General features: G+C 35.6%; 1 protein-coding gene across 1 annotated transcript in view; it reads right to left on the bottom strand.

The window, feature by feature from the left end:
• Positions 1-23,075, bottom strand: part of RASGRP1 (RAS guanyl releasing protein 1) — a 39,756-nt gene that overhangs the window by 8,701 nt on the left and 7,980 nt on the right. The window contains exons 3-12 of the mRNA XM_021401906.1: positions 14,099-14,204; positions 13,472-13,534; positions 12,064-12,195; positions 10,917-11,070; positions 7,858-8,031; positions 6,697-6,813; positions 4,805-5,080; positions 2,476-2,556; positions 1,785-1,889; positions 143-252 (exon numbers count right to left, since the gene is read on the bottom strand). Coding sequence (XP_021257581.1) covers positions 143-252; positions 1,785-1,889; positions 2,476-2,556; positions 4,805-5,080; positions 6,697-6,813; positions 7,858-8,031; positions 10,917-11,070; positions 12,064-12,195; positions 13,472-13,534; positions 14,099-14,204 — 1,318 coding nt within the window. The remainder of the gene's footprint in view (positions 1-142; positions 253-1,784; positions 1,890-2,475; positions 2,557-4,804; positions 5,081-6,696; positions 6,814-7,857; positions 8,032-10,916; positions 11,071-12,063; positions 12,196-13,471; positions 13,535-14,098; positions 14,205-23,075) is intronic.

The raw sequence follows: 23,075 nt of genomic DNA, 5'->3' as shown, positions 1-23,075 counted from the left end.
GCTTTTGTCAGTTATGTTTTCAATTCCCTTTGCTAGTGAAGAGGATGATTTTGTGATCCTAGTGATAGAAGAAGAGAAAACAAAACAAAGAAGCCAAAGTTGATAAGCAGAACTGGGTGAAAAGAGATTTATGAATACTCACGAGTCCTTAGCCATTACACAAAATGAGAACGGAAAACTGGCTGCTATCTTTTCAAATTCCTCTTGAGAAATGTAACCATCCTGATCATGGTCATAATTTTTGAAGACAGACTGTATAAGATAATAATAGAATAGTTTATAACAAGGATAGAAGCTATTAAATTGCCACTTCAGAAACTGTCCACGATATTTAGAGGATTCCTCTCCCACCATCCCTCAATGTCTATTAAACAGTACAAGAGTTTTTATAATTACTTTTTTTCTTTTGCTTGAGTCTAAAGAAGCATTATAATTTCTTGATTTTTAGGAAAATGCAGATAAGTCAACATAGACATGACTGAATGTTTCACTACACAAGGCTAGCTCTTATTTACATTACACCAAAAGTAATGCTTCCTATTTATTTCCATGGAAACTACAACAGATAGAAAGAGCACAATAACACTATTTGATAGAACAAATTCTCAGGTACAAAACACTATTTTTAAACTTGGTCACCACCATTAGCTATGCATTTTCACCAGCAGTGAACAAGAGCCTGCTTGCCACGCTCGTAAAAATCTGCACCAGCAGAGCCGACCCACTGTTTCGCAGGTGCTATGACAGTACCACTGCTGAAACACTCCACCCACCATCTCACTGTGCTCACATCCCATTTGGTCTGCATAAACGTTTGGCAAGTGTCAATGAATGTCAATGGGTGCCATTTTTTTCTGCATGGGGAAAAAGAGTGATACACCCCTGCTTCATACACGCTTCCATGTTGGATGCCATTTTGTCAGACTGGCCCTCTGCTGCCATCTGTCACCTGGCAACAAAATGTGATGGAATGTTGGCGGAAGGTTCAACTTCTACTGCCATACCACCAGCATCCACCTCTGATGTCATGGGCCAACATAATAAAATATCAGGCATTACTTTCAGAGCACACCTCGTAGTTTCTCTTCAAGATCATCACTGAGACCTACATACACAACTTGTACTGATACTTTCAGTGATGATCTCTAGTCAAACCCGTGCAGCTGCCTGGCTTATTTGATCAGGTTAACGTTATGTGAGAATCGGTTGTATGAAGACTTATTTCCACTTGTGGAATGACATCACTGATTCTGTTGGCCCTAGAGCAAGGAGCATATATAGGACAAATTTAGAAATGCACTCCAAAAAAGTATGTATTTATCAAGGGATAACAAGCAATATTAGAATTGTTTAGAAGAAAAAGCAATGATGCAGGAATGTAAAGAAACTCTTTACCTCTCTCCATCTTTCTGTTTTGAAATCAGTCACCAATAAAAATGAGAGAAAAAGCAATGGCTGCTAGTAAAAAGACTGTTGAGAGGTCTGCTTTCAGATTCCACCAGTAACATGACATTGAAGACCCTGCTGGAGAGGGAATCCCTGGCTGCTTGAAAGAATGACTCTGGAAGCATACAAATGAACTTCCACATTCCTGACTGGCTTCTTAGACATTTGAGGAATTTCCTCTCATGCCTCACTGCTAATGCTGTTTAAAGGTAGCAGAAATATCCATTTTGTGTGGACAGACGTGCTAACAAACTCAGCACAGTCTTGAATGTATCTTTTTGCACCTAGCAATTGAGACTACAACTGATATGTAAGGTAAATGGTCCAACCATACTTACATCCACCATCCTCTGAACGTGTTTGCTGACGGTTTTTGGATCAGGTTTTGGGGCTACTCCTGAGGCCCAGTCTGCAACTACTGGTGGTCTGGAAGGTGTCAAAGGCTACAATAAATCGAATGGAACTTTATTAGTACCACACTAAAATATTTTTGGTATTATATTTCTTTCAACTGTGACAATGGACTCTGAAATACAGGACTGCAGACACAGCCTGTTTGACACAACGTCATATTTTTGATGATTTTGTCATAGTTCAGATAAAGCACTTCCCTGAACTGTCCAAAACAGCAGTCTTTTCTTAAACTGTCACAATTCACTGTCTGCCCTATAAACTCATGATCTTTTCCAAAACAGGAACAAAAACTGCAATATAACACTCATGAGTTTGATCATTTGAATCGCTTACGAGTTCTTAACTTAAAAGAACTAGTATCAATTGTCAAGATGGAGCCTGATGTCTCTATACAAGTAACTGCATTTGTGTTTCTGTTTGGAAACCTGATATGGTGTCAAGTCTCACATACACTCTCCTCTATGCTTCATCATCCACCAAACTATTTATGCTTTAGTGGATTTTGCTCAGTCTATGAAGTGTTTTGAGTTTTGCACAAAATAAAATGAGATGAATGCAAGGGATAAAAGTTGCATTATTCATAAAAAGTTATTTTGTTAAGAATCTTGTCCTTACAGCGGCTCGGTGACTTCTTGGCTCTCGTGCATATGAAAGCTCATAAATTTCATCTTCTGTGTAGTACAGATCAAGGGACAGCTGAAAATAAACAGAACATAAGCTTAATCCCAGAGCAGTTACTACTACTTGATTTACTTGTTCCTGGCATGCATTAGTATTTTTTGGTAGACTAGTGTTTAATATAAAGTTTGCACTTAGAAAAAAAATAGACAAGCTGCACAAGTGTTGACAGTGATTTGAAATGGATGGTTTTCTAAGTTCCAGTCTGTTGCTGCCATTACCTGGAAATCTGTAACATTAACACTGCAAGTGACTGTAGGCATAACTATCAGTGTGTTAGTAAGTAACCTGAAAAAACCTGTTACTCCCATGATATATAGATAGTCTATCATGCAGCTTAAGCACTATTCCAATGAAATTCAGCATCAACCCTAATTATCAGGAAACTCTTATTTAAATATGTCATGAGACCACATTGAATTAAGAAGTGTATGATGAGGATAAAAGATGGACATGTATATATTTAGTTAGAATTTAACTATCAGCTGCAGTTATGCACAGTGAGAAAAATTATACCAGGACAAGTAAAGGAATTTGAAAAAGTTACCAAATTTATATTTTTGTTTATGGATGTGTCCTGCAAAATAATATAGAAAACAGTGTATTGACTGGAAACAATTTCGAGTTAAGATTAAAGACTAGTAACATGGCACTTTTTGGGTATTTCTATGAAAATATTCACATTTAGAAACATGACTGAATAGGAAAGCCACAGGCAAAGGCATTACAAGCCTTGCTTTGTGGCAAGTTTGAAGAAAGTATAATGTTGAAATACCATCTCCAAAACAAATTTAATTCTGAGTTCTCCAAGCGTGTCAGTCAAGATGGTGGCAGTCACGTAAAATAAAAAATAAAAATATACTGTTTAACCCAGATAACACATCAGACCATAGCTGAATAACATTACTCAAATTTTAGATGTGCAACTTTCTTGTGAAAAACTGAAAGAATTATTGGCATAGTAAAGTAATAATTTTAGATTCTTGTGGAAATCTTAATGTAGTTTCTGGCAATCAAAAATTAGTCCAATGTCAAGATACTTCTCTGAATTATTGACTAATGTGTTCAAGTGCTTCTTCAAACTGATTTGCCTGTTGATAGGAAAGCAAAGGAGAAAGATTGTTGGGAAAAAAACAACAAGCAAACAGGAAGATTATGTGCCCAGGAATATTAGTTGATGAGAAACTCCTGCTTTGAAAGGAAGTAAGTATTTTAGGTCCTGTAATACATAGTTACATGAAATTGTGGCCAAAGTTCTACAAGAATGTAATAGGCGCTTTTATAAGATATTTTTGAAAAAGATCAAGGACTTCTAATCATTTGAGACAAAGCATTTAAAACATTTTGCAGAAAGAAATTCAACACTATGTAGCTCTGTGAGAAGTACTGAGTAGCATGTTTCAGATCTCAAGCACAAAACCTTACATGATTGCTCCCTAAAAACACAAATAATCTCAAGCACATGAGCATGGTATCTACCAGATTTTGCTGAAACAGGACATGTAACCATAAAGTAAAAACATGCTATATAGCTTTTCCAATCTGAGATGTTTGATAGGGCCAAACAAAACTTAGAAACAGGAAAGGTAGATTTTCTATTTTAATCAAGAGATAGTACTTAAATTTACCAGGAGAAGCTGAAACTATTTTTGTGACATATGTGCTAGGTAGTATCAGTTTTATTCCTAAGATAGCACTGTCTAAAGCTGACTAGAAGCATAATAAGACAACTATACTTGACTGATTTTTATGTCAGATAGTTTTACTAGTACCAGAAGAAACCTCGCTTGAAACATGATATGTTTAACCCTACACTTTCTTGAGTAAGCCCTTCCATATAAACTTCCCAAGTTTATATATTTTACCCAAGGCAGCCTTATATCTTCTGCTTTCATGATCTAGCAAAGGAAGCTTTCTACATTTCTCCCTACTTAGGCTCACTCAGCGGAGAATTCACAGTGCTTCATTAGGGAAAGTACAGAGAGAAAGTATCCTACTGTCATGAAATAGAAATAAATGTTATCTTCTTTTATAGAAATAATTGGAAGCATACTGCTCATGTGGTATTTCTACCCTTGCTGCTTGGTATATCAGCATCACTAACTTTTTCTCCTCTTCTGTTACTGTAGACTTCCTTAAGGAAAAAAAATGTAGAATCTTACAACAACTGGTATTTGTAATTAATATAATTCTCTACTTAGTTCAGTTTGAGGTAATTGAAAATCATTTTAAAAATTGAAGTATTTCTCTCTTCCAATAGACTTACCGTAAGCAAATGAACAAGGTCCATATTAGCCTCCAGGGGAAGTGGCATTTCCTGGAGTTGTATGAGCTCATTTATGTGGTTATAGAGAGAGTACAGTTTGCATATGTTAATTTTTTTGTCCTCTAAGTAGTCTGGCATGGCCTCATGAAGTGATATCAAGTCTTTCAGGTGAACCCCAAGGATTGGGATCTTAAAGTTAGTGCACTCATTATAAGCACGTCGATAACAATCATAGTTTCTGTAAGATGAAAGCAGTTCTGTCATTTCATTAAACACCTAAAAATAAAAAGAAAACAGTCAAAACTCTTTCTGTTCTACATAAATGTCACACTAGTTGCCCATGTTACCCTTAAGCAGATTATTCACAGTGGCTCCCAAAATAGATTTTAAAATGTAAATCTTTAGTCTCCAAATGAAATCTAGTTATTCACCTCACTTAAATTAATAATCTATGTTATCTGTCTATAATGCCAGTCTTCCTACGTTCCCTATCTAGTCAATGAAAAAAAAATACAACCTTCTCAAATCAAGGGGATGTGTCTGCAGGTGTCATGTCTCTGACCTTCCCAGAAGCAAGCATTTTCACCTTAAAATGTGGAAAATAATTCTCTGGCTTCCAAGTCACCAGTTGGAATTGCTACCTGAAAGTCCTGGCGGAGAAACCCTACACTGTGCCATCACAATATAGCCATGGGTGGCATGTCTTTGCTTTTAAGAAAATACTTTTCCTCAGAAAAGAAGAAGCAGACATATATTGTAACTTGTTGTAAAAGCCAAATGAGTCTCAAGTCTAGCAATATAAATACCTTCCTTGATTAAAACTATTTAACCATTTTAATATTATGAAGTTAATAGGACAATGTTTTGTTGTGATTTGTGGTTTTTTTTGTTTGGTTTGTTTTAACTGTGGAAATTCCTGTCTATCCACTCAACTTTTAACCTTCACAAATTAGTCTTTTTAGTTAAACTTTAAAGTAACCTTTAAACTAGTAAGACCACTACTTACCAGCCTTTATTTTCATAGTTTTTATTAGTGCTTGCATAAAATGATGCAAAATGTTTTTCAAATGAGGAGTGCATGTGCACTCCTCATGGTGAGAAAATTTGTACAAACAACAACAGCAACAACAAAACATGCTTTTAAAATAAACTTGCTAAACTGGATCAATGGATCTTGAGAACTGTAACTGTTATCAGTGGATGATGATTTCTGCTCTATATTACAGATATGCACCGTTCATTAAACCTGTTTAAATACAATGTGATCAAAGCACAGTGATAGTGTATTAGTCTCTTAAGAGCAAATGATTAAAGCCATTTAATTGCTTAAAAAAAAAAAAAAGTAACCTTTCTTCTTAGTTTTAGTAGCTGGAATCTCAGCAAAATTATCACCATGTGTGTGTCTTATGGCTAAAGTTGTTCAAGTCTGACTAGATAAAGTCTCTTATAGGGAAAGATCAGATAAACAAAACTGGTCTTTCTGGTATTAAAGTGCAGAGGCCTGTGCTTGCAACTTTATAGACTCAGGCTAGTCAGTGTTGCTATGGATAGCAAAAGTTTTGTTCTTAAATGTTCTAGGATCTAATTGTCTGCTTTTGCATTTGAAAGCTATTCTGTACTATTGCTTATAAATGAAAACATGTATTCTCATATCCAAATATGAAACAGAAACTTTGAGGAAGCTCTACAAATCTACAAAGGAGAGGTTGAAAGTGTAGGAGTAACTGATGTTTGAAAAGGTGAAGTCACAAAAAAAAACCAGGAATGGGGGAAGTCTTCCTTTTTTTTTCCTCCACTCTATCTGTCATGCCTAACAAAGTAAGCTTGTTTATTTTTGTGTGCAGTGACAAAAAATGTTTAAATTTACCTGATTTGTAAGTTACAATACCAACCTTAATTACATCATGAGGAACACATGAGCTTGTTTCCTTGAGTCTGGAAATGGAACTGTGACAGAGACCTCCTATCACTGCCATTAATGTATTGAAATTCTGCAACTGGTGAAGCTTCTGTGTTGACATACAAACAAGCAGTATTTATTATTTAAAGCTTTAAGTTGTTCCATATGCACATCCAAATTCTACATTATTATTCAGGACCAAAGTCTTAAAAGTTTTGCGCCACAATCCATTTGACTTCATTCGCTTTGGTATTGAAATTGTGATTTTGGTGAGTGTAACATTTACTTGTTCTACTGTTATTAAATGATAACAATTCTGCATATACAGTAAGACTTCAACGGACTCCTCAGTACTTCTCTCTCTTCCCACAGTCTGCAACAACACTGTCCATTTTCTTATTTATGGCGCAGCTGGATTAGTATGCAAAAAATATCAATAGAACAATAGCTTTGCTTCTATCACATGAAGCATAAGTAAAAGCAATTCTGCTTATGGTCAAAGTCATCACAGCAGTTCATACATTGGAATGATAGGCATTTTCAGCTTGGCATTTCACAAGCTGATTTAAAAAATATATAAATGTCATTTTTCAGTGAAAATATTTTCTTCAGAATGGATATGAGAAAGGCATAGTGACATTGAAGATACTGTGTATATGGGAACAATTAGGTTACAGGCTGAACTAGTGATTGAGCACCTAGTGGAGAGGCATGGCCAGCCCTGGGAGCACGGGTGCAAGCAATTCACTTGCATGACCAGAAGGGGTGGACCCTCCCTAATCTCGTTTAAGGGCTGGCAGCCACAAGGGAAGTATCTCTACTTAGAGATTACTTTCTTTGGGAGTGTCTGGTGAGCTCTGATCTCAGAAAGGGGTAAGTTATTCCTTCTTTATTACTGGACTGTGACCACTAATTTTCTTGGGTGCTCTGAAACTGGTTAAAGGCAATTTTATCTGTTGCTGCCTGTCCTTACAATGTAATATCTGAATACCTGGTATAATACCACAGCATTGCACAAATAAGCATTCCATATGTATGAAATGGGAGATCACTGCTAGCTCCTTTTTCCCAGCTGATGGTAGTGGTATGGGAAAAGAAACTAAGGAACTGTTTCAGAGAAAGTCAAAGTATCATGTATCAAAATTTAACTGACCTGTGCAACATGAATGAACTTGATAAATACTTCAGCTCGAAGCTGTGGTGTTGGTCTACTGAGAACCATTAACTGTACCCACTGAGAGATACCATTGCAAAGAGCAATTGATCTTTCCATTGTTGGATTCTCTTTCACACAGCTATTCACAATGTAGCTCTGATAATCTGAGAACTCAAAAAAAAAAAAAAAAAAAAAAAAAAAAGTGAAAATTCATCTACCTCATGGTCTGTGTGCAAATACAAACAAAATACTGAAGAACAATATAGTTACTGCACCTTAAACATTCATAAGTCTGAAACCTCTCCTTTATCAAAGCTTTGTTCTTCTCAAAGCAGAAAGCTCATAGTAATGGGATTAACTAAAAGAATCTTTCCTCCATAATCTACATCAGATTGCTTGCATCATGCATATCTCACAAGCGTTGGCTCCTATAAACCCTAGGGGGAGCAAATTTGGGGTTTTTCTCCTAGTGTCACTGGCTCCACAGATTCACTGAATCTAGTTCTCTATGAGGAAGATTAAACTGAATTTTAAGCATAATCTGGCAATTCAGTGATAGTTTAAGTTATATTTTCAATTTATGTATCTACAGCACTTCTGGATTAAACTATTCTATTAAAACAAAACAAGTTCTATCAAATCACATAAAACTGAGATTAGATTCATTAAGAAAGAGGACTACAGATTCTTTTAGTATTTTGACGAACTTTGTGAAATTCTCATATTGAACCAAAGTAAAATAGTTTAGGGAACACCTGTATGTGACAAACTATTGATATTTTCATCGAAGCCATTCTTCCCATTAAGATCAAAGAGAAGTGATCATTTGTTTTCATTGATGCAGCGTCTATTTGATCACTTGATTTATCTATTGGCAAGGATATAGAAAAGTGAGTAGTCAGAAAACATGATAGGAGATTTATATATACACTTTTTACTAGGGACAATAATATTGACATCTTAACAAAAACTTGGGTAGCTATATTAGATAGATGTTCTAGATGCATCTTATTTCTTTGGCTTAAGAAAGATACTGGGTGGCACTGATCTGTAAGGAAATAGCATAAATGGTAAAACTGCTATTTGTTTCTTGCTTGCTCTGCCTTAATTTCTTCCCCCGCTCATTTAGTAAGAACTAATAACACTTTAAAAAGTCAGAGATGACAGCAGATACCTCTATTAATCCTTTTACTAAACTAAAAATGGAATAAATCATAAGAACAGTATGAAAATAATAAGTAGAGCTGTCTCTAAGATTTCACAGCACTTACAGTTATTGTTTGAATTCTGAACTACAGCCAGATTTGGCTGAATGTTGAAATCTAAGCAACTACACTGTACAGTAATTAATTATTCAATATCTGACTACATAATTATCAACCTCATAGCAATTTCAGTACAACTAAAGTTTGATTAGGTTAATTTTGTTCTCAGTAGCTTTCTCCTTCAGAAAATGATTTTTTTCTAATGCTGGATGAATTGATATCTAGTACTCCTTAAAATTTCAGGAAAACTTTGGTGCAAGAAATCATTAGAATGGTTAGATGTAACCAGGTTATTAGCAGCTGATACAGTGAAGAAGTCCAGGTACTTAGATAATGCAAGACTCTGATATTGCAATGACTAAGTAAAAAGCTTCAATAGTAAAGTGGAACCCAAAATAACAGCTTAGGCTCCCTGTATTTTACAGCTTTATGTTAAAATGCTTTGCAGGTATGCTTGTACTTGCAGCCACTACTTTGTGAATACCGCTCTCTGCACTTTCTTTGCTGCACGATTCATGGTGTTTCATGGAAGATTTTGCTACATGCTATGTATATCTTTAGAGGATCAGTTACTCCTTTCTGACTTTCAAATGAGTGAGCCTGTGAGCAGTTATTTCAATGACTGAAAACATAGCAGGCTATTTGCAGTCTCTCTCCTGGTATATGCTGCCATGTTAGAATTAGAAAAGGATTCTATGGTTTTACTTATCATGAATACACTGTACAAAGAGTTAATTCACATTTGTAAAGAGTTCTATCATTGTTTTCTGATCTGAGGCTTAAGAAATTTCCACTTGTACCAAAACCTGTATGCAGGTATGTTCCAATTGGAATACATGACAAATCTGAAACTGACTGCAATCATAGCTATAATCTGTTATACTCATTAATAATTATATTATGTCTGCATAAAGCTTTGGAAGTGCTAGGATTTACATGAGCTTTGAATGTTAGTATTACCTACAGGCAGGAATTTATGCAGAAAAGCACTTAATCACTGCATGAGAATACTGCATTGCTGTTTCCTGCTGCCACAGAAAGTTAGCTTTCTAGGAGCTTTCCAGGCTTCCTTCATCCCACTTGAGCCTGATTTCTGATCTGAGCCAAAGGATGTTGCTTGTTTCTGTGCCCAATTACACCACTTTTTCTAGTAGAAACAGATTATTCAGAAGAAGTTCAAGTTGTTTATTCCTCTTCCCCAAAGGCCCCTTCTCTCAGTCTATTGTGTAGTTACCTAGAAGTTTTACACTCGCATCCTCTCTGAACTGACATTAGCAAAAAGGAAGAATACAGAATAAGTATCACTGGCCAGTTTCATTCTAGTAAGACAAAAAGAGCATGGACAAAGACACAGGCACATATCAGTCCACATGCTTAATTGTTAGCAAAAAATTGATAGAATTTTAGCTCATGCCACTACCACTCATCAATAGCTGGATATGGTGGTTTGGGTACAGCACAGACCAAGAAACATTCTCAACACAGAGCATGCATCAGTGTCCTCTGTACAACACGATAGTTTAGTCATAGAGAAACAAGCTGGGCTATGCTCTTTCTACTTGATCTCAGGGCCAAAGAAACAGGCCTTACCTACTCCATTTAGGTGTACTGATACACAGATCAGTTTTCCATCTGGTTCTGTAGCTGACCTTGATCTTGCCAGCTCTCCACCACAATCATTTTGTCAGTTTGTTAAGTGCTTGCACCTCAGGGTTAATCCTGTAATGCTACCTCTCTCCCATCTTTCCTACCTCATTCCCACCTCTATTTAAAATAAAATGAATCACTTACTGATATTCTTCTGAAAGACTTAAATTCAAGATAGGTAAGATGATCTGACAGCTCTTCTGGCTCGAGGTGATCAAAAAGGAGTGAAACTTTCCGTTTCTTACTGCTGTTAGCCTTGACACGCTGTGTCAGCTTTCTAGACCAGTCCCTGGAATTTCTTTTAGAGAAATTTTAAGAGAGAATTATCCTAAGGTGTTCTCTGAAGATGAAACTTTTCTTCTCTTCCAATTTAAAACTTGCATTGTTTTCATGCTTTACTGCATTAAGAAGTTAATATTTGGATTTTTGAATAGCAAGCATCTTTCATAAATTACAGGCTACATGACAAAACTTTATTTATTCTAAGTATTACATTTATGTAGCACCTAAATACATTACTAAACAGCACAAGATTGTGTACTCCACTTTCAGAATTGCTTTCCCTAACTTCAGCTTCACTGAACATAAACATTCCCTTTAATAGCCTTTAATAGATTTCATTGATCTGCCTCAGAGTATGAAGTCTCCCTATCTATCTGCTTAGAGAGCAAGAAAATTTACATGGATTTGAGAAACTTCTGTAAGATATTTCATAAACAGATATAAAATATATACCAAGTTCAGATTTGCTTTTACTTGTGTATGTCCAATCTAAGTATGAACTTACAGTTCCACAGACTTATCTCTCATATAAGTAAGGAAAGTTCTCTTCCCAAGACAGTACTATGCTTCACAGTATAAGTCATTTCATAACTAAAAATTAAGTAGAATTCTTATGACTTAGAAGATATAGTTTATTAACATACTTTTGGCATTAAAAATGCAAACACTTTTGCCTTCTCTATTATTCAGTCAAAATGTATTCTTTTCTCACTGGTTGAGTCAATAAGGTTTCCTGTAAACAATAAAATTTCTCTAGCATACAGAATCAGCACAAAGTCTACAAAACAGTCCAGTTCAACCTAGGCTGTTCTTGAAAGGTATTCTATTCCTCTATGTGTAATAATGTATGAACTCTTCTCTAGGGATTAATAAGATACAACTTATTATAGACTAAAATTAACCCACTGTGGCATCATTATCCTGTTATGCTAGAGAGACATTATATTTGACTAAAGGAAATTCAGAGCAAAAGTTTGTTTTCCAATGATATTGAAAGCTCAGCACTCACATTTGAGTTGTGTCAATTAGACGACAGTGTAACTCCTCACCATTAGCTTTAACCAGTTCTTGAAATGCCTCCATGGTTGCTGATAGTTTAGAGTCCATTTTGAACATAACCCAAAACTCTGTAATCCAATACCTATTATACAATGGAAAAAACAAATATTTTGCTTTAGCATGAGTAAGGCTGAAATTTAGATAATTGCTCATGTTCATGATTTCCTTTCTTTCTGACCAACTTTGGGGGACGAAACTTGCTTTTAAATGCTATTGTTAGGGTACTTTTAATCTTACACAAGATTAGAAAAATACTTAGCTTACTTCTGTATAGAAGTATAGTACTTGCATTAAATTCAATATTAAAATATCTAGATTCACATTAAATTTAGATAATATGCATGCTGATTATTTTCTTTGTGAACTTATAGACAATTTTACATATTCCTTTAAAACCTGGAATTATTCTGCCAAAAATTCACTGTGCTAGTCAGAATTTTAACTATTTACTGAAAAAAAAGTCACTATGTAAATATATTTGGTTACTAGTGATTCAGTCTCACATGCATCAAATATTTTTTGAGGACTATACTTTTCTATGTTGGGCATTCAAATTATTTGTCGTGCATTTTATATTTCTGTTCCCGCATGTGACTTGTCACCCAATGTGATATGTTGACCCTAGCCTAGATACTAAGTACTGATTCAGCTGCTCACTCTCTCCTTCCCTCAGCAGTGGGACTGGGGAGGGAAAAAAACAACTTGTGAGCCAAGATTAAGATTTAATAACTGAATGAAAGAGAGAGAGAGAAGTACAAAACCCAAAAAACAATCAAAACCCACCACCAAATAAGAGATGCAAAGGCAATCACTCACTATTACCCTGCAAGCAGACTGAAGGCCAGCCATAATTCAAGGTACAGCTACTTTGGTATAGCTAACCCCCATTTCTATTGCCTAGCTTATTTCTACTCTTTTGTTTTATCTAAACTAAGCTTTCAAACTTTATTGTGCTTAATAAAAGTGATCTGTGATCACTGAAAATGACTAAGAACATACAGATAAAATGTTTTGTTTAATGTAGCTGCAATATCCCACTTTTTTAATAGGCCTAAATAATATTAGATGTAATGCTACTGATTCCTGAGCACTGTCAGTTCTTACTGGTGATTAAGGAAAAGATTCATATGTAATCAGTTCAAAAGTTTGACCCAATAATTCATGCACTGACATCAATGGATCTGTGTGAGGTGAGGCGGCTTAAGTCACTTTTTTGTAAAGCTACTAAAGTGAAACTTAAAAAGCTGAAGGAATACAACTTTTTCTTTTTGATGTCATCTTAAGATATGTAGAAACATCCTTCTGTATGATACAGGAACTGCTGCTGACTAATGGCTACCAAGCAAGAGTATTCTTACCTCACAAAATAGCATATCTTTACACACAGCGCAGAAGATTTCTTTTCTAAAGCACTAAGATATGTAGAAAATGTTAAGGAGAACCACATGTATATGAGTCCAGGCAGTCATCTCAGAATAGCATCAAATCAGAAGAAAATCTTTAAGTACACTATAATTTTGAGTGCCTGAGAAATATTTGAGAATTGTCATCTTCAGATAATAACATTAGAATATTATTAAAATTATGCTTTTGTACTTTGCTCTTCTGCTTGTTCTGAGGATAGAAAAACAGAAATCTGTAACAGGCCCGGATTTGCAGTATCTAACTGAAGTACATAGATTAGTACAACACCTGTCAAATATTCCTTTCACAGCCAATAGAGGATGATTTATCCTACTTGAACTGGAATTTCATCTCAGTCTGTGTGGATTGTAAGCTAAACCAGACAAAAGAGAAAAGAAAAAACACATACCCTAAAACAAATGCCACACTGTACATACAAAAAACTGTAAAGGTCAAGTCTATTGTTTCATTAGCAGAAAAGTAATACATCCTTAGATTAAATATCCTCTACTTACCTGTCTTAGAGTCGTAAAGTATACCTAATTTCTACTTTAAGAGTAGGTGAATATTGCAAAGGATATAGATCACTGAGTTTCTGAAGCATATCTGCAGAGGAGATGATAAACTGATGCATGGTCAGAATCATCTTTAGCAGCTGGTTGTTCTGATAGGAATTTCCTTCTAAATCTGGGGGGGGGGGAAAGAGCATTCATTTTGGAATCATCATATAACTTCATAAACATGCAAGAAGCCTCTTCAGAATCCTAATTCTAAGCAGGCCTGTTTATCTACGCTATTTGAAAGATGGTAGTTATTAACTAACTTAGTAAGTCCATCATTTTTTTTTCTGATGAGAGATAACAAACAGCTTTGTCATAAAAATCAAAATATTGAGATAACAGTACATAATATCAGATGATTTCTATCAAAGGTTATATTCAATGAATTGAGTTGCAAAAGAATTAGGCTACTGATCCATATCAGTCGGTGGCATGACTGAACTCAACAGAATTGAGATATTAAGTGATTATGAAGCTTTTTGTACAGTTGACACATGATCCTAAAGTAAACACATACCTAGAAATGCATGGAATGAGGTATAATGTATGCAGAATTTCAGGGGTTAACCAGTGTGTACTTTCAGCAGTGGACCTAAACATCCTAATGCATTTCCTTGAACTGCACACTTCAAGGATTTCATTTGAAGGAGATTTCTAGACTATATCTATTTTGTGGGTACTTTTCCCCATATTTGGAGAAGATCAAGGACATCAAATGTATAAATGTTTTACAAAGTTTCCATTTCTCTTACATGCACTTTAACTACAGGATTTGTTAATACTAACATAGGTGGTTTTGCACAGACTGCCATGAGACAAAATAGATAACTTGAAATAGAAATAAATTTCAGAATTTACCTTCTTGCATCATTTTTAAATATTTTGTCCTCTGCTAAGACAAACATAGTTGCCAACAACAGCATGCAGAAGCAATGCTCAAGAACACAAAAAGGAAGATGCTGATGAAACAGCAGTGGCATCTGCTACTGGGGGGGGAGCAGAAAACATTTCTAGGCTGCACAAAAAGAAATGTTAAACTTAGCCCAGTCATGAAACGATGTAATACATCTTAGGCAATGAGCAACAATTTCTATGTCCTTAAACAGACAGGTACCACACATGAAGAAGACCCCAAAGCCCAGGCCTTTTGTGTTGAACAGTACATTAGATACAAAGTAGAACTAATAAAGCCCAATTTCCTCTTGATCTATCCCCTACTAGTCACTCCACAATAGCCCTCTTACTCCCCCATGAAAGTTTATTTCTTTCCTTTATCAATGCTATAACCTCTCACTTACGGTTACAGGGGGTAACACATAACATGCTGTGCCTGAATCAAGGCTGATTGGCCAGAGAGTGAAATCCATCAACCAAATGCTAGGTTCACATGGATGCCCCTGCACCAATCTGGGTGCTTCCCTTCTACATATTCAATCCTCTAAAGAGCCCTGTCTTTCAATCATCAAACAGACTGATTTAATTATTTCATGCAGAGTATATGCAGTTCGGTAGGAAGGTGATTCAGAATGACCTATGCCTGTAGTTTACAAGTTAAGTTACTGTTTAAGCTCTCAGTTTGAGCCCTTAAAAGTAGAGGACATGCTGGGTATCTATCATGCACCTGATGTAGATTTTGCTAGAAATAGCATATTAGGTTTGCAGGAAAGTCAATACAACAGACAGTCTCTCAGGAAAGGCAAGCAGAAAATGCTTGATCAGTAGATTCTGGTATCAACCCACTCAGCATTATCATGCCCAGAACAGAAACTTTATGTATCAGGTCATCTTCAACAACGAATGTGAGAGACCACTTTCTGAACATACTTTCTGTGATTACACCTACATCATAAGAAGCAATTGTGTTTATAGCCTCAGTCTAATAAACTGACAGAGAAAGTAGTGGAATGTTAGGAGAATAAGCTGCACTATTTGACTCCAATTTGGAGCCAGCAGAAAACTTCCTGTGAACAGTTACCATCAATGTTGAATTTAAAGCTGAGCTTTCAAAACATAACAGCCAAACCTTCCTGTACCTGCAGTAAGAAAAAGGCAATAAAGATCATAAAATTCCAGGAGACTAATCTCTGTAGTGTTATTCTCTACGTTCAGTGGAGTGACAGGTTTACTCTAACAGGAGCAGTTGCAGATACTTTTAGAGATGTGTACTCTTTAGCGATCTTTTCAGATTTGTTTTCACATGTTAGCTGAGTTTCACGGTCATGACAGTGCATTCACTACTCAATAAATACAGAGCACTCAGCATATGGTTCAATTAAGATGACGCGAAGAACATACAAATTCTCTGCTACCAACCACAGGCACATCCTTAAAAGTCTAGGGCCTTTTGGTAGCAACATGCAAGAACTACACTATACACTGCTTTCCTTTCAAGGGATCAGTAGAGTTAAATACTGGCATTGATAATCGTTATTATGAGTAATAATAAATATATTGTGTAAATGCAGTTTCCCGTAAAGTCACAGATAGAAACTAGTCCTTTGCTATGAATACAATGAATATATCCCTGTTAACTATCCACTGTTGTTAAGAGAGAAACAGACTGTCGTTTATACTGGAAAGCAGTTGGGTAGGGGCTCTTGAACAATGACATGAGAAAATGCAGTCAGATGAAGAGAGTTGACTAGCTGGACAAGAATACTGACCAGCAATCTCAAAAAAAAAAAAAAAGTAAACAAAAGCATTAATTTTGTAATACAGAAGTTCAAGTAATAGGTCAACATGAAATAAAAACTGACATTGGTGAATAAGCATCTAGATCACACTTCTAAAAAGTTCTTCAGCTGTATTTCAACTTTTATTATAAGTTCTTAGTTTTAAAGCAGAAACAAAAGTTTATACATCCCTTACTCATGTTCTTGCCTAATTTCATTTATTACTTGTAGAATCTTTCTGATCTTAATGGAATGCAAATAGCCTAGGCATTAGAACAGCTCCCCTGTACCAGGGCACTGAGGACAAAATAGTAAGTTTTGCCAGAGAAGTGGGAAATGTGCAAAGAAAGGCTGGGGCATCAGGAACCATAATGTTTATTAAATCCTTTAGTATTTAGCTTTTTGTACTATTCCAAGTGTCTTTAAGAAGACTAAAATTCTTTTAGGTCTAGCACACAGAGGCCTGTACAAATTTTCATCCATTTTTACAAAGTATGGTGTTCTGCTACAGCACTTCATTCAACAGAATTTTCTAACCAGAAAAGCAGTTCAGTATATCCTTAAAAGCCAAAATATATATCCTTGAAAGCCAAAATGGCTATGTGCACATATACTATAAACTGTGTATAGCTATCAATAAATCACCTGCTTTTCAGAAGTGTTCAGTACAGATCATCTCCAGTTGATAAAGACAACAGATAACTGTCTAATCAGTTTCTCCTCTGCACATGTTCCAGGCTTCTACCACAGGTATTACATTGCATCATGCTTCCAATTGAACTTTTATCCTTTTAATGATCTCTTTAATATTTTTTCTGCGTTGTAAAGATGTGGAAAAAAATAGTATGTTCTACCTAATACTAGTGATTAGGTCAACACACTTATCATTTTCTCACCAACAGAAGTGAATTTATGCTTTAAAACATCCAGATCTAACTACCTCACAGCAGAGGTGGACGTTGTTACAATAACAACTCATTATTCTGCACACAATACAACAGTACTAAATTTTATGCTATGCATTCCTACCCCACACCAGTGACTACAAGGCTTGATATGCAATAAGAAAAGCATTGTATTTGTGATGTACTAAAAAACAAAATACACACTGCAGACAAAAGTTCTAACAGATCCCAGTACAGCTCAGCACCAAGTAGCAAATTTGTATGGGATTGTAGAAGCAGATAATTTTACAAATACAATCATTAAAAAATATTTAATGTAACCTTCCTACCAAATCTATGAAAGAAATGCTTTTTGGTGAGTACACCATTAATGAATAATGTTAGTAAAGAGAAAAACGTTGGGTCTGATTCTTCTATTTGTATTGCATAAATTCCTAATTCAATAGAAGTGCTAAAAATTTACCTTCAGTGAGAAGAGACTCCAGCTCAGTTTCAGAACTGTCACTGGGTATTTCACTGACCAGCAGGCAGCTTCTTTGCAGAGAGCTAACCTGCTAGACATAACTGTGTGTAAAGAAGTTACAAAAATTATGGTAAACTATCGCTGTTCAAACAGGGAAGGGAATAAGGGGGCTTTCCTGATTCTATTGAGAGTCTCTCTAAATGCCTCTACAGCATTATCGTGAACCTCCAGGAGGTTTGTTGTTTTTTTTAAAGTTTCAGACTCATTTTGATTTCCGTTTGCATATCTGTTTCTAACCACATACTCTGCTGAGCAAAAACCGGAGTGAACACTAAATTAAGTAGCATGGGTGTGTTTCAGTTAGTCAGTTTACCTTAACAGAGTGCTGCAAAATACTTCATAAACCTTAGATTTGTTTCACTGCAGCAAAATGTAAGTAGTCCACAAGTTACATTTTTTTCTCCTGTAGATGCCCTTAAGATGTTTTAATAAAATTCTCTGAAGCAAACAAGGAAGTAGGAACTGAATATACTTTTTCAGTCTTCAACTACATGTATGAGAATACAAAGAAATACAGGACTGAATATTTTATTATTTATACAGTAACACAAGGTCACTTGAAGTTATCATTACCAAAGTTCCATTTTGTATGTGAGAATCAGAAGACACAAGAGTAAGAACATCCTAACCTAGGCCTATCAGCTGCTCTTGCGCATGATCTAACTGGTGGCTCCCTGCAACCTGTGATTTAGATATAACTGAAATATCACTTGTTTCTAGAATAGTTAGAAGCTAAGTATTCAAAAGCTAATAAGAAATGAATTAAGAGCAAACTACCTGTTTTTCACCACCACCCAATGGATACCAAGCTTATGGTAAATGAACTTACTAGAAAATGTTCTATAGGAGCTATCATTGTCCTGAGACGTTCCCACATATGAATGCAATCATAAGGCAACAGGAAGAATGCCAAGAAGGTCTTAATCGAGCTGAATTTTGCAAGAAAGAAATTCATTTTTCCTAGATCTAAGAGGCATTTATTTTATAAACATTTCTTTACCATCAGGTTCCAGCTCTGTCATCTAGCGTACCATTTGAAATGCATAAGAAGTGAATCATAGAACACTGATATCACATGATCAGTGACTAAACTACTAAGAATATGAATAATTTCTTGTAAGCTACCTGAAGTCTTTCAGTCATTATTAAACCTAGCACCAAGAACAGTGCAACACAAATCATCAAGCAATTGCCAAGCAATCTTATTAAGTGCAAAGCTGAAAGTGATTGGTTGCTATACTGACGTTGCTCTATGATATTCTATATTAGTATTCCATATAGTATTCTGCAGAGTGGTGGGGTTTTTTTCCTCATTGTTTTGTTTTGTTAATTTGATCGTGTTTTTTTTCTGCCTGATGTCTTTCTTTCAGAAACAATGTAAGTTAATTACAATGACCTTACAAAGATGATGCACTGATTAGGTAAAAGAATTACTTTTAGATGCAGCAGAAAGCAGCTGGAATCTTCAAGCTCTCCTGTTTATCTTTAATTCTATAAATGATGGTTGTCCCCATCATGCAGTAACATGCTTGTAACCACTATGTCAGTCATATAAAACATAATTGATAGTACAAGAGAAAACTCTAAAATTAAAATGAGAACTCTACTTTTTGATAATTTCTGCACTACTAACAGAACCCTAAAAGAGTCAAACAGATGCTAGAAGAAACACTATAAACTTGATGCTTCCCTAAGTATGCTTCACATTTCAAACTCCCTACAGAATGGGAAGAAAAAAAAGTTCTTGCAGCTACTCATTAACAATACAGATATGACCAAGACACAAGTAAATCTAATATGCACCCAAGACTACTCTGTGTGAGGGTAGGGAACATTAGGGGGTAAAAGCCTCCAGGGAAAGACATTACTCTGTCAGAAACAGCTTTTGGAGAGTTACCTCTTGCAGAAAACTCTGGGTGGGTAATTCTTTGAAATGAAAACAAGAGGATAAATGCTCTTGTCAAGGGGAAATGGGATGATTTTGAGAAATTAAAATGTTCTTCAAGAGGAACCAAATGAAATGTGGGTGGAAAGTATTCCATTAGCCTTGGAAATTCAAATCAAGTACATATAACAAAGTAAAATGTTAACACCCCCTCCATGCACTAATTTTCATTGTTCTATAGTATAGTTCAAGTATTGATTTTGGCAAATGATAACTTTTTAATCGGTTTCTTTCTACAAAACCTACCAATCATAATTTGAGTGTTCAAGTTTTTTTGAAGCTATGAATCATGATACTGAAGGAGCCACATGTAGTTTCTGAGCTACAGGCAACTCCTGAATAATTCAAGTGTAGTGCCTGGCAACACTACTGTGCTAGTGTAAGCACTGGTGGATAGGACAAATGAGACTTCTAGAACGGAATCAAAAAATTCTGAGCCCAGTATCACTAGATGACCACTGAACTCAACTGCATGCTCAGCACTTACTCATCCCACAACTGCAGTGTTTTCATAGTGATATTCTAACTGCATGATTGATCCTGGGGTAGCCAATCTTCAGATCTGAGGAAGCAAGAAGTCAGCCACATCCAAAGGCTCAAACTACAACAAACCAGCAGACACCGAGCATCTTTCCTCTCAGAGACCTCAAGATGTTACAGATAGATTAGGCCCCAGTTTCTGGCCTTAATTTTCATTGCTGACTCATGCTGCTACCCCAAATCCTGCTATAACATTCCTGACTTGCTGTTTCATGTTTCCCTTCCTTTCATATGTCAGCCTCCCAGTCTCTGGTCTAACTTCTAGATATATTTCTGGAATTAATGTTTATAGACTATGTGACAAGCTATCTTCCAACTCATTACATGGGGGCACGCTCCCATCCTGAGACTGGAAAAGTGGTGGTTGACCACAGAACAAAAATACAAGGTTTATCAAAAACAAACAAACAAACAAACAAAAAAACCCACAGAACAAACAAGGAAAAAAGACAACAAAGCAGCTTCGCTACAAACTTCAATGTACCTAAACACCATGCATCACTATCAAATATCTACATACAGAAACTTGTCAAGAGCTTCTATTCTATGTTATCTCATATTACAGTCTCTGCTAGAGGAGTTTCATATTTTGAAGGATATTATGGTATATCGCCAAATGATCACAATATAGCTGGCACTAGGCACTGAATTCTTAATATGATCTCTATACCTATTTGAGCATGAAAGCTGTAGTGTTTGGGGACTTCTGAAGTCAGCCCCAGTGCAAGTATAATGTGAGTGCTCTAATGGGTGCTCTCTTATCTTTGCTTTCTCCTAGCTCTTGCACTTTCATGTTCTGACCTCAGTAATGGGGGTAAAAAAAGTGATATCATGCTTTGAAAATTATCTTGGCTTTTCTTCTCAAGCCTGTCCTATGTAATAGAAAGATCTATCAAACTGTGTAATACTTCAAGTGAAGTCCCTTCCTTCCCAGACTTATAAAAACACAATGCAAAAAATACCTGACAAAACACAGCAAAATACTGAAAGATTTCACACTAAAGCATATACAACCAAACTAAATAACAGAAAGTAAAATGCACGGGGAAGCCTAAAGAATGAGAAACTATTGCTTGTTTCTATTTCATACATACACTGAGGAGAAGAAAACTGAAATTCAGGAAAACATTCTCAGTGGAATGAATTCTTTTCTTATTGTATCTAAGCTTTTGTGCACTGATAAATAGAAGTTATATTGCTTTTCTGAGGTTACAATTAGAGGTTTGAAGATATACTTACCACATGGGTATGACAGAAAATTATAAGTGGGAGATTTCTTTATAAAGCAAGTAGTCTACATTTTATGCATTTTCTTTTATTATCTCATGACTTTGGACAACTATGTTGAAAAGACTGAAATCAAACTAGTTAATTAGAACTTTAAAATATACACAAAGAAATCTAAAAAGTTTCATTTCTTTGGGAAAAAAATCTACAGGCATCAGGTTAAAAAAAAAAATCATTTTCTATTTAGTACAATCGCAGTTAACTTCAATAGTTAGCTAAACAGCACTTAGCATTCTGCAGAACAACAGCTACTCTTCTGTTCCCACAATGTCATTAATTGATCGTTAACATAGTTTCCATTGCCAAGCAACACTGGATTTTCCTAACTGTATTTTGCCAAATCACACACAATGATCAACACCATTTTAATACAGAATAACAAACTGTGTACAAAGTTTAATGACTTTTTGGGGAACTAGAGACCTCAACATACAGTTTAGGCTTCAGGAGCATGTTTGTGCACCCTGCAAATTTGTGGAGCATGAGACAAAAGGAAATGACTGACCAGGCAAAAGTTACAGGAAAAAATTTAAATGACAGAAGTTCTCTTGTGTGGGTGTGTGTATGTCATAAAAGACATAAAAGACATATGCCTTAAAAGATATAACTGCACTCTAATTAGAATTCTTTGTTATACCTTGGTATTTGGTAGATTTTGAACAAAGATAATGATAAATTTGGTACTTGAGCTATGATTGTTTTATTAGTTAATTCATGTTGCATCTAGACTGGAAGAATGTACTTATGTTGGGAGCAAAGTGGGTTTTTCTTAGAAGACAATCTATTTTTTTGCATGATACTTATTCAAAAGCGAGTAGTGGAAATATTAGGACTTCACAGAACTGGGAGACTCCACTAATGCAGTTATTTTTTATATTCTGGAAAATGTTAACTGTGATCAACTTGTACAAGCACGTAGATAGACAACCAGCTCCTTTGCCAGATTTCTCAGTAATTATGTGGCAACTTTCATCCAGATCAGTCCTGAAATGGTTTACTGAATTTCTAAGGTTGGTTTACAAACACTCCCTTTATCCTGCACTGAGGGAACAAGCTGGTTTTGCACTGATCAGACATTACAGAACAATTTACATCACAATCTAAAGATTATCATAGAGGATGCAAA

This window comes from Numida meleagris, chromosome 6, assembly GCF_002078875.1.
Source record: "Numida meleagris isolate 19003 breed g44 Domestic line chromosome 6, NumMel1.0, whole genome shotgun sequence".
In the NCBI taxonomy this organism is placed as follows: Eukaryota; Metazoa; Chordata; class Aves; order Galliformes; family Numididae; genus Numida; species Numida meleagris.
The sequence above is the reverse complement of the archived record's forward strand: the minus strand, read 5'-3'. Positions and strand labels throughout refer to the sequence as shown.